This window comes from Mustelus asterias, chromosome 8 (assembly GCF_964213995.1).
Source record: "Mustelus asterias chromosome 8, sMusAst1.hap1.1, whole genome shotgun sequence".
In the NCBI taxonomy this organism is placed as follows: Eukaryota; Metazoa; Chordata; class Chondrichthyes; order Carcharhiniformes; family Triakidae; genus Mustelus; species Mustelus asterias.
The window spans coordinates 115,885,343-115,898,110 of NC_135808.1; the positions used below are offsets into that span (position 1 = coordinate 115,885,343).

At 42.1% G+C, this 12,768-nt stretch overlaps 1 protein-coding gene across 4 annotated transcripts in view; it reads left to right on the top strand.

Moving 5' to 3' along the window:
- Positions 1–11,700, top strand: part of frrs1b (ferric-chelate reductase 1b) — a 53,598-nt gene extending 41,898 nt beyond the window's left edge. For 2 of the 4 annotated variants that reach the window (XM_078218793.1, XM_078218794.1), the window contains exons 11-16: positions 3,271–3,357; positions 6,410–6,507; positions 6,686–6,744; positions 8,686–8,829; positions 10,937–10,998; positions 11,160–11,700. In XM_078218793.1, the coding sequence (XP_078074919.1) occupies positions 3,271–3,357; positions 6,410–6,507; positions 6,686–6,744; positions 8,686–8,829; positions 10,937–10,998; positions 11,160–11,252 (543 nt within the window). In that variant the 3' untranslated portion in view covers positions 11,253–11,700. The remainder of the gene's footprint in view (positions 1–3,270; positions 3,358–6,409; positions 6,508–6,685; positions 6,745–8,685; positions 8,830–10,936; positions 10,999–11,159) is intronic. The other 2 variants (XM_078218795.1, XM_078218796.1) reach the window with 2 other exon arrangements.
- Positions 11,701–12,768: the final 1,068 nt, after the last annotated feature.

Below are 12,768 nucleotides of genomic sequence, written 5' to 3' on the forward strand. Positions count from 1 at the left end.
TGTACTGCACTTGAGAGTGGTATGGGTTTGTTGCACTGGCTGAATAGAGCAGACTTATACTGCCATTGCTTTTTTTTTTGGTTCTAAACCTCAGGGTGTGTGCATGCCATAGAGACGGGCATGATAGTACACACAGCAGGTAAACTAGACTGGAAATTTGTATCAATAAAAAGTGGTTCCTCTTTAGGACAAAGTCAGTGTGAGAAAGCAAACTGTATGGAATGTGTTGCCGGGCAAGGTGGTGGTGGCGGACACACTGGGAACGTTTAAGACTTATCTAGACAGCTATATGAACGGAGTGGGAATGGAGGGATACAAAAGAGTGGTCTAGTCTGGACCAGGGAGCGGCGCGGGCTAATTGTTCCTTGTATCTCGTTTCAAGGCTTCATTCTATGATCATCTTGCTGGTGCCAGTACAGAGCGAGACTGCGGATAGTTGGGAACCTGTCTCGGGGGCAGGGAATTCATATGGTGTTCGTGGAAGTGGAAATGACTAGGGTTGGGAAGCATTTCCTGATCAGGGCCATTGTGATCTCCTGGACTCGTTTCGATCGCCTCAGGGGGTCGGAGAGGAATTTCCCAGATTTTTTTCCCCATATTGGCCCTGGGGTTTTTCACTCTGGGTTTTCGCCTCTCCCTGGAGATCACATGGTCTGGAATGGGGGGGTGGGGGTGAGTTAATAGGTTGTAATGAACAAAGCATCGTAGCTGTGAGGGACAGCTCGGTGGATAGGATTTTGGTATGTAGATAGGCTGGAAAATTGGGCGGGGATCCTGGATTCAGGATTCAATCCTGGACCGGGGAGCGGCGCGGGCTTGGAGGGCCGAAGGGCCTGTTCCTGTGCTGTATTGTTCTTTGTTCTTTGTTGTTTGTTCTTTGTACATTGCCCTTGTACTCCCAATGGCATCTCACAGATTTGACCTACACTGGGCTTTAAGCAGTCAATGTTTAACCACTTGCTGTACAATGGCAAACTCCAGTGACACCTCCTAGTTCTGCATTATTGAATTTCAGATTCAAATTGCTGAAATGACTGCCGCATTGAACTGCCACTGGCCTGTGGTTGCATTTCCAATCAACCATTTCTTGTCACATGATGAAATAGTAGAACAATTGTGCCCTAGGATGACAGTTTTAGTTTTCAAATTGTTCGCATAGATCTTTAGTTTCGAAAAGCGCCATGTGTCGGTGCGGGCTTGGTGAGCCAAAGGGCCTATTCCTGGGCTGTACTGATCTTTGCTCTTTATAAAAGGGCAGAGTGAAGGACCCTGTGATGTGGGTGGAGTGACCCTCAAAATCTCCTTCATCCTGCAATGTTTAGCCCTTCAAAACCATCAATAGACATCACCTAACCATTGTTTTTCATGCACATGATCATGCTCTTTTCAAACTCGTCTCAAGATGGCGCCGGAGCAAGGCAACTTCTTGCAAGCTGTGCCGAGTATACCTTCTAGTTCTATCTTTTACTAATGAGATAGAGAATCTGGTGAACTGGTGCGGCAACAATAATCTCTCCCTCAATGTCAACAAAACGAAGGAGATTGTCATCGACTTCAGGAAGTGTAAAGGAGAACATGCCCCTGTCTACATCAACGGGGACAAAGTAGAAAAGGTCGAGAGCTTCAAGTTTTTAGGTGTCCAGGTCACAAACAACCTGTCCTGGTCCCCCCCATGCTGACACCATAGTTAAGAAAGCCCACCAATGCCTCTATTTTTTCAGAAGACGAAGGAAATTTGGCACGTCGGCTACAACTCTCTCCAACTTTTACAGATGCACCATAGAAAGCATTCTTTCTGGTTGTATCACAGCTTGGTATGGCTCCTGCTCTGCCCAAGACCGCAAGGAACTACAAAAAGTCGTGAATGTAGCCCAATCCATCACGCAAACCAGCCTCCCATCCATTAACTCTGTCTACACTTCCTGCTGCCTCGGCAAAGCAGCCAGCATAATTAAGGACCCTGGACATTCTCTTCCACCTTCTTCCGTCGGGAAAAAGATACAAAAGTCTGAAGTCACGTGCCAACTGACTCAAGAACAGCTTCTTCCCTGCTGCTGTCAGAGTTTTGAATGGACTTACCGTGCATTAAGCTGATCTTTCTCTACACCCTAGCTATGACTGTAACACTACGTTCTGCACTCTCCTTTCCTTCTCTATGAATGGTATACTTTGTAGCGCGCACAAGAAACAATACTTTTCACTGTATGTTAATACATGTGATAATAATAAATCAAATCAAATGGTGCTCTTTTGTACAATAGACCTTTGTCCATCAGCTCAAGCTTTTCAACATTGTCACATAAGTGTTGACCAGAATGAAAGGTTTGAAGGTCTGATGCATCATCAATAAATCAATGTTCAATTTTAACATTAAATGCAGTTGGATGTTGGAAACAAAAAATAGCATAGAATTCCTACAGTGCAGAAAGAGGCCATTTGACCCATTGAGCCTGCACCAACAACACTCCCACCCTCTCCCCGTAACCCCATGTATTTACATTGCTAACCCCTTTGACACTAAGGGGCAATTTAGCATGGCCAATCAACCTAATCTACTCATCATTAGACTGTGGGAGGAAACCAGAGCACCTGAAGGAAACCCTCGCAGACACAGGGAGAATGTACAGATTCAGACAGGCACCTGAGGCTGGAATTGAACGTGGGTCCCTGATACTGTGAGGCAGCAGTGCTAACCACTGTGCCACCATCCCTCCCCCTCCCCAAATATACATTCTAAACATAGTATACTAAGATGTTTTGACTATTCGGAGTTTGACAATTCAGTAAGCGGCACTGCTGCCTCACTGTGCCAGGGACCCGGGTTCAATTCCGGCCTCGGATCACTGTCTGTGTGGAGTTTGTACATTCTCCCCGTGTCTGCGTGGGTTTCCTCCGGGTGCTCCAGTTTCCTCCCACACTCCAAAGATGTGCAGGTTAGGTGGATTGGTCATGCTAAATTGCCCCTTAGTGTCCCAAGACGTGTAGGTTAGGAGGATTAGTGGAGTAAAAACTTGGGGTCACAGGGAACAGGTCTGGGTGGGATTGCCCCTTAGTGTCAGGGGGATTACGTGGGGTTACAAGGATAGGGCCTGGGTGGGATTGTTGTCAGTGCAGGCTCGATGGGCCGAATGACCTCCTTCTGCACTGTAGGGATTCTCTGATTCTAAGTGGTATATGGTTGCTGTTCAAGTATTAACCTTAAGTCGCCGTTGGAAAAATGCAAGCAGCTCACTGCAACATTTGACTTCTGTTATTTCTCTCTTGTTTTAGGTGCACTGGATACTGATGGTAACCACAGTGTTGCTAACGTGCCTTGCCTTTATTCTACCTTTCCTTTACAGAGGAGCCTGGAGTCATGTAAGTCAGAAATAATTCAGTTTTAAATAAAAACCTGAAAATGTTACAACTGGAAGTGAGCTAAATGTGAAACCTTACCTGTTAGCTTCTTTACAAGTGGGAGGATACATTTTTATTTCATGAACAAAATAAGCACAATGCCTTAGAATCTAATTTAGTGAGTTAGAATTAAGCTGTAAACTAAGTAGGATGTCAAGCCGATGAGCACATTGCACTTCCCAGAGGCGGCCTTTAGAGGGAGTGCTTTCACAAAACCTTAGAAGCTATACATTGCCTGCTATACAACAACTTGCATTCATGTAGTACCTTCTACTATGGTAAACTCCCCCAAGACACTCCAATTTGATGCCGAACCACGTAAGGGCTGGGATTTTCCGGCCATTCACTACTGCTGCCAGCGAGGACGGAGAATTTGGCGCTCAACCAAATCTCCATTCACTGCAGTGGGACTGGAAAATCCCGCCAGCATGAACAGCTGGAAAATTCCGCCCTCCATATTAGGATGGCAACCAAAAGCTCGGTCAAAGAAATTGGATTTTTAAAAGTGCCTCAAATATATGTACTGTATCATTGAGAGTTTCTGCTTCAATTCTCATCTGCAGTCGCCAGCTGAAATTCTTCTTAATAGTTGGGCACTTTGCCTTTTTGCTGTAACTCCTGCCGCTGACTGGAAAGCCTTCAGGAACAGTTAGTTGCATGCGCCCACACAGCCCGCACTGAGCCTGCTGGAGCATCTGCAGATTGTCCCACCCGGATGGTGGGTGGGTGCGTGTCATTTTGCTCCCAGGCTAGTTTAACACCACACAAAGACCTGTCCAACTGCAACTTTGACCACTATGATATCTTCGTAAATTATTAAATATTTGCACAAATCATAAAGCTGGAAGGGGTTTGTGCAGGCAGTTCCCATAAAACCTGACACACTCAGTTGATAGATAATAGGCCCACTCATCCCAGGGTCATGTCTTTGAACCCCACTTGGGTGATGAAGTTTTTTTATTAAATATTTATTTTACTTATTAATTAAACCAATTGTTTCATTAATCCACAGTTTAAGAGCAACAATTGGTCGCTGAAGATAACAACCCATCTGTCATTTCCAGGCATCTTGTATTCAATGGCGGCACAGTGGTTAGCACTGCTGCCTCCTGGGTTCGATTCCCTGCTTGGGTCACTGTCTGTGTGGAGTCTGCACATTCTCCCCGTGTCTGGGTTTCCTCCGGGTGCTCCGGTTTTCTCCCACAGTCTGAAAGATGTGCTGGTTAGGTGCATTGGCCATGCTAAGTTCTCCCTCAGTGTACCGAACAGGTGCCGGAGTGTGGCGACTAGGGGATTTTCACAGTAACTTCATTGCAGTGTTAATGTAAGCCTATTTGTGACACTAATAAATAAACTTTAAACTTCATTGCTCTAATAACTATTTGAAACAATTTAAATGGATATTAAAATGGCTGCTTTCTGAGTAGTTGTAATTCTTTTTCCACCAATTGATTTTGTTGAAAAACTGACAGTTTAAGACACCACCTTGCAAAGAAATGCACAATTCAGTGACAGAATGCAGAGCTTAAAGGCATCTCTCACTTCACACAGTCAGCGAGGTTCTGAGACTGACGCAGCATCTGAATATGTGCACACGAGCTCCCCCTAGTGTAGTGCACAAAGAAATGGACCTTTTCTTAATGTTGTCCCTCCTTCCTCCTTTCGAAGCACTGATTCCTTGCAGTGGTATATTTCAGTAGGTGCCAGCCAGCTGTTATCTCTCTCTAAAGCAGACACCATTAATGTCAGTTATTGTTGACAGGCAATTCAACTGCCAGTAAATCACAGAATTGCATAATCCCTGTCTTAATCTGAATGGGGGTTTCACAGAGAGAGAGTGCGAGAGGATGGTGGAGGTCTTGGACTCCTGGGTGGGAAAAGAGATCAGAGGTCGGAGGCCTGAGGGTGGAGGGGGATTGGGAAATCTCAGGGTTGGCATGGGAAGATCCAAGATCATGACTGACAGAGCTTGGGAATGTGCTGCAGGTCAAAGTAACATGGTTTTTTTTCTGGCAAGTGATCTTTGTGTTGGCTTTGTTGAGTGTTCGCAGTGATAGCTGCCTCAGGGAGAACTCATGTTACAGTGGGGACCAAAAGCAGGTGCCAGGCCCCTTGTAAGTACAGGACCTGATATCTGAAATGGGCCTAGGTAAGTGACACCTCTTGTTTGCCTTTGCACGTAGCATCTTTTGGCCAGAGGTGTGCATCTGTTTCCCGCCTATCATTTTGCAGACAAGAGGCTGTGCAGCACCTGGAAACCCTCAGACTGAATTTGCAGCACTTCTGTATTTAATTCTGTATTGATTGAATAAGCAATGACATTTTTCTGCATAATTGCCTTATTTCATGTGGGACTGAGCCACATCAAACAAAAAAAAGGTTCCAGGTTTTATCACTGATAAATTTCAATGAGGGCAGTGATAGGCTGAATGGTCTCCTTCTAGTAATTCTGATTTTGTGACTATAATTGAAGGGCAGTGTTAGGAGGGGAGTGTTTCAGATCTCTTTTTTGGGCAGATTCAAATCTACTATCTTATGCACTCAGTGTATGAAAAAACCCCAGCAGAAACGGTTTCTCACCTATCGAGGGAGGGGCCGGGGTTTAAGGCACCTGAACGCTGGTTGAGAGCAGCAGAGGACGTCATTGCGCATGTGCAGGTCTCTAGCTGCAGAGACCTGTCACTCAGCCTCTGCTACTCTCAGCTCGCTCCACGACCTCCACAAAGCTGAATGAATAAAAAAAATGTTGCTGCCTGGCCTGCTGAGTAATTTCTGTTTTTATTTGAGAAAGGGTCATCTGGACTCAGCTCTTTTCTCTCCGTACAGATGCTGCCAGATCTGCTGAGATTTTCCAGCATTTTCTCTTTAAGTTTCAGATTCCAGCATCCGCAGTAATTTGCTTTTATCTTCTGATTTTATTCCTTTGCTTCTTACTCTAAGTTCAGAATGGAGTTCTGAATGAGTAATGCTTGAAGGTTGCATTATCAATGTATTAACCATATACTCGTCTCAGTCTGCAGGTGCCCATCCATACTTTGGCTGTTTGATTCTTATACTGGTAATTCTTCAGCCGATTATGGCCATCTTCAGACCCAATCCACAAACATCCAAGTAGGTCTAACAATAATAATGTTAGTATATTTTCTTATTGTTTTCTATGTTACAATCTTTGGTCATTACAAAAGAAAACCAAAGCAATTCTAAAGCATCTTCAAAGACAAATGAAAAGCACAACCTTAAAAATAAAAATAAACCCAACTTTCCTAACATTTTCTTTTATCTTCTGCAGACAGTATATTTTTAACTGGGTGCATTGGGCTACGGGCACCTTTGCCAGAACAATAGCAAGTAAGTATGGACATTTATTGAAGGCAAACACTGTTAGTTGTGTTGGTTGGAATTTAAAACAAAAATGTTTTTTTATCGAATTGGTGAAGGTATTTGATAAATTTTATATTCGCTTTTTAGGTGTATTGTCTTTGTATAAATCTGTTAATCAGAGACTGGTATGTCAATGTGTTGTTTCATGGAGTATTTGTGAAACCATGCTCTCAACTTGGCTTCTGGAAGAAACATAGATGTTGCATCTTTCAATCAGCGAGTGACAGAAGATTGACAATTACATTAATTAGTGCCTCTTTCAAGCAGCTTTAAATGATCAAGCAAGAACAGGTTTCCTACCCAGTATATTGATTACTAAGTCATGTCAGTGAAATTTGTAGAGTTATAGAATAGTATAGCACAGGAAGCCACCATTTGGCTTTTTACATTTGCACAGATCTTACAAAGAGCAATCCAGTTAGTCACACTCTTCTGCTCTTTCCCCATATCGCTGCAATTTTCTTCTCCTTCAGGTCTTTCTGAGGGCTACTGTTGAATCTGTATCCACCATATGAAGCTGTGCATGCCAAATCCTAACCACTTGACAGATTAAATGGTATTCCCTCATTATTCACCCTTCAGTTGTTGGAAACAGTTTCTCTTTCTTTTCTCCATCTGAACCATTTGTGTTTAATGATGAACAAAGAAATTGAGAGGTACGAAGCTATTCCTTTAAAGAACTAATTGTTCAAAAGCATTTGGCGATATTTTGCCAAAAGCTTGATTTAATTTTGCAAGGCATTGTGTCACAAAGCGCCTCTCTGTCACTTATAGATTACAGTGAACATGATACATGGTTATCTTTTCCTTTGGTGACTAATGCTGCTCCTTCATGCCAGGCATTTTGCAGATGAATCAATAATGGTGACAATGCACCATGAGTAGTTTGTGCTATCCTCTGACACCAAGCATCAGCACAAATAACATTACCTCCTATATTTAATGCATTATAAATCAGAATGGTTACAGAACAGAGGGAAATCATTCAATTCATCGAATTGTTCCTGCAGTGAGCCAGAATAGATTCAATGGGCGGAATGTTCCCTTCCTGCCTACCACAGGAATCATAGATGGTGGGACACGGACCATACAAAGGTCTGTTTACCTCAGGCGGGATTTTCTAACCTTGGGGCAAGCACGGCCGGAAAATCCCACCTAATGAGTCTCACTTACTCACCCTTTTCTCTTAACTCTGCAGTTTTATTTGCTTCAGGTACTTATTCAATTTTCTTTTGGAAGCCATGATTGAATCTGCCTCGATGTGGCTCCACCATACTTTCAGACAGACTTCCAGATGTTTTCCTCATGTCTGTTTTGGTGCTTTGGCCAGTTATGTGAATCTTTGTCTTCTGGCTCTTGACCCTTCATCCAATGGAAAAATCCTCCATCTATTCTGTCTAGACCCCTCATGACATTGAGCACTGTTAGAATGTAACCGGTGACAACTTTGTATTGGATGGAATGTGACCAATGGTAACAAGCTGTAAGGGTCAGCTGACCCAATAAACCATGGAACCAATTACAGAATGATGTGGTGATGGTTAGCTGACTCACTATAAATAAGAACATGTTGGGAATTGTGGGGAGCTTGGAGTGGCCCAGGGCGAAGCCCCAAGTTTGGAGTAATGAAGTTTCTTTATTAAACCCTTTCCTTGATTTGTAAGTTGGAGTAAGTTTTGTTATATTTTTATTGTCTACATTTGAAGAGTTCCTTCCGAAGAAACAAGCACCTCTGTCAAATCTCCTCCCAGCCTTCCAGGCATTTCTGTTTGTAGAATATGATTGGAGTTGTGAAGTATAGTATTTTTGTATTCCTCACATTTGATTTCTGAGCATTCCTATAAAAGACCTTGCAGTAAAAATTGCTGATCAGAAAAAGAATCATTTGCTTCTTTTACTTTCACATAGTTGCATCAATCTTTCTTGGAATGGATCTGCCAGCCTTGGACCTCTATAATCCATGGGATACATTAATTATGGTTGGATTCATAATTTGGCATGTTGCAACTGAACTAATTCTAGAGGCACATAATTTCATAATCGCTTGTAAAGGTCAGTATTTCTATTTAGCAATTTCAGTTAGTTTTATAGTTTCTTAATTTACTGTTCTAGTCTAGAAGATAACTGCAATTTAAATTGTCTGAGTTTTTACAGCAGTGTTGGGGAATTTTGAAAACCACTGAATCATATTGGAAAATTTGAAGCATTTGCAGGCGCATAGCCTGGGTAAGACTAAAATCGTGTTAATAACTATCTCACAAAGAACTTCCTGACATCAGAAACTTGATGTAGGATATTCCTTTTGAACCAGTGTCCCGTTATTCGCTTCCAATGTTTATTTTCTTTTGGTTTGTCCATAGGATGTGAGTGTCACTGGCAAGACTAGCATTTATTCCCCGTCCCTAATTGCCCCTGAGAAGATGGTGGTGAACTGTCATCTTGAAATGTTTTAGTAGTTTGCACTGCTGCCTCACAGCGCCAGGGGCCCAGGTTTGATTCCAGGTTTGGGTCACTGTCTGTGCGGAGTCTGCACGTTCTCCCCATTTCTGCGTGAGTTTCCTCCGGGTGCTCCGGTTTCTTCCCACAGTCCGAAAGACGTGCCGGTTAGGTGGATTAACCAGGCTAAATTCTCCCTCCGTGTCCCTGAACAGGCACTGGAGTGTGGCGACTGGAGGATTTTCACAGTAATGTCATTCATTGCCTTGTTAATGTAAGCCTACTTGTGACTAATAAATAAACGTTAATTGACCACCACCGTTCACAACTGGTTGTGGCAGAGCCTTGTTTGGATATGTTGGCTGTGGGAGCAGTTTGCCTGTTTATCGCTTGCTGCTTCCCCTTTTTATTTTGTACATAGTCCTGTGTCGTGGCTTCATCATTTCCTATCTGATATACTCAATGAGGTCACTTCTTAGACACTGCCACACCAGGCTGACAAGATCAAGTCATCCCATAATTTCCAGGCAGGATATTCCGGTCTAAAAACACATTGGCTGCCATTTGTTGGGTTATCCAAGGACAGAGAAATCACTTAATACCCTAGCAGAATGGATGCTCAGTGGATTACCATTTACGGGAGAGTTTAGAACTAGCGGACAAAGTTTAAAGACAAAAATTAGCGGTCTTTCATTTAAGACTGAGATGAGGAGTAATTTGTCTCTGAGTGTTGTTAGTTTGTGGAATTCTCTTCCCCAGTGAGCGATGCAGGCTGTTGGGTCAATGAATGTATCCAAGGCTGAGTTAGATCGACTTTTGATCGGCAGAGCAGTCGAGGGTTATTGAGTTGGGGTGGGGGGGGGGGGGAGAACAGAAAAGTGGAGTTGAGACCAATCAAATCAGCCATGATCTTATCGAATAGTGGAGCAGGCTCGAGGGGCTGAATGGCCTACTCCTGCTTCTAAATCCTGTGTTCTTGTGCTTTGCAGAAATGGAAGCTCACTCAGAACGAAACGGAACATTAAATATAAAATTTACTTTGCGGTAATTTCCATGCAACATTTAACTTTGCAACATTTAGATAAGTTAACCAGCACAAGGCCAATGTTATTTTCAGACAGTTTTAATAACCATGAACATATAATGCAGAACATTATTACATGTAGCATAGTGGTTTGCAATGGTGCCTCATAGCGCCAGGGACCCAGGTTCAATTCCTGGCTTGGGTCACTGTCTGTGTGGAGTTTGCATGTTCTCCCCGTGTCTGCGTAGGTTCCCTCCGAGTGCTCCGGTTTCCTCCCATATTCTGAAAGACGTGCTGGTTAGGTGCATTGACCCGAACAGGCGCTGGACTGTGGCAACTAGGAAAATTTCACAGTAACTTCAATGCAGTGTTAATGCAAGCCTTACTTGTGACTAATGAATAAAACTTTAACATTAATGGGAATTTGGGCACAGAATATTAAGAGAAGTGTTAATTGCTCATAATCAAGTCCCAGTAGGTAAAACCTTGCACTAGCGGAGATGAAGATTGAAATGTACTCATATTGTTACCAGCAACAGTCCATGCAAAAGCTATAGTTTAACTGTGTTATGTCACTTTGCTTATGGGTATGAAATCTTTTGGGACATATTCGTGCATGTTTAGTATATACCTTCAGAATTTGAAACAAAAATATTTCTCAATTACTCCAAATAATGAATTTAATCCAACCTTCTACAGCACAGAAAAGAGAAGAGGATAAAATGGAGATAATGGATTCAAGTGAATTGATTGATCCACAGGTACACCATTTTAGCTTTAGGTTTTTATTATTTTTTTACTGATAGCATCAGAAGTATAGAAAGCTCAATTATTTTTGTGTAAATTACAAAGGTAGAAATTCTGTAAAACAGCGGAAACGTAAACTCAATTTACATTAAATTGTTCAATTCTACAATTACAGGGTCATAGGTTTAAAATGATGGTATTGACACTCTACATCGGTGGAAACCTAACCTTTCTGATAACATTGCTGGTTGCAATTAGTCTCGTCTGATGGTAATCTTGGTTTACCTCAATCGATTCTGATCTTGAAGGTGTTTGTATCTGCCCTTTTCTGATGAGCGTCTTGACCTTACCTATTGCTGTGCACTGAAGATTTCTGAGGCAGAGAATCCAAATACTCCACAATCAACAGAATGTGAGATTCTTCCTGTACCCATTTTACTTTCTACTCCAGAGACTCTCATTGCAACAAGTCAACAAACTAGAAAGGCAATGATCTAGTGAGAAGAGCAAGCAGCATTCATCAATTTTTAAATAGCAGTTTGGATGTTTTAAAATGTGGTTTTATTTTGTGTTTTTTTGGGGGGATTATTTTATCTCTCTGAATGAAGTTTGTTTTAACCTAGCCTGTAAAAATATTTATGAGCTAACATAAAAATGAAAAGTGATGTTTTTAAAATGCAAGTTAAATTATTTTTAATAAACTATGTTCTCAGATTAACAAGTGTCCCTTTTATATATCATAAGTGAATCTTTCCCCATTAAATCACAGCTTTACTAGACCAAATGGGGTTACCTCCTTATCATTTGAATGGATGAATTCATGGCTAGCTTCTGCAAACATTGATGTGCATATTTTATTGAGAATTAATTAAAATGTGAGCATGACACATTTCTAAACAAAGGGGTTGAACTCTGTTCATTTGTAAATCATGGTAATTCTGTTGAGTCAAAGAGTATAGACATTACAGCACAGAAAGGGGCCTTTCAGCCCGTCATGTCTGTGCTGTCCATTGGGCACCTATCTATTCTAATCCCATTTTCAGCATTTGGTCTGTAGTCTATTTTGGTTTGATCACAAATAATGTCTTGAAAGTTATGTTGTTGGTTGGGATTGCAAATAATTCAGAAAAAGATTAGCTTAAGACAGTTTCGACTGGAGAGCTTTAAATCAAATTTTGCAGCATTAATTCTTTTCTCCACAGATGCTGCCTGACCTGTGAATTTGCAGAATTGTTTTGCTTTTATTTCAGATTTCCAGCACCTGCAGTATTTTGCTTTTGTCTGAGATTACTATGTTGTTGAGAAAGTCTTTCATAAACCATAATGGCCAGCATTTTTGGGACTATGGCTGCCATTGTGGGTCCAACATTGCGTCAGTGCTGTGCTTGCACGCTTTTGGTTTGGACCGTGCTGGATACTATTTAGGGTATGTTGTTAGCATGGACACTGGAAGCATGCACCAGGAGTGTGCAGAGTAGACAGAATGGCTTGTAACACTTACTTGGACTATAGAGGTGCCAATTCCAACCTCAATACTCCAGCTATTACCATTCCTTAGCCTCACACAATTGAACACAGATAGGATCCCTCACCAGTGCTATTTACAGGCATCAGATACTATTTTGGGTTAATTGCTGATTGATTTCTACTGGCTGTGGCTGAGTTAACTGGAGTGTTTTGCCATTCATAGAGTACTATTGCTTAAAGTTGGGGAATAATGTGGCACATAATGAAGACCCTTGATTCTCACTTCAAGTGTTCTGTTCACACCATTTGCCCCCTGT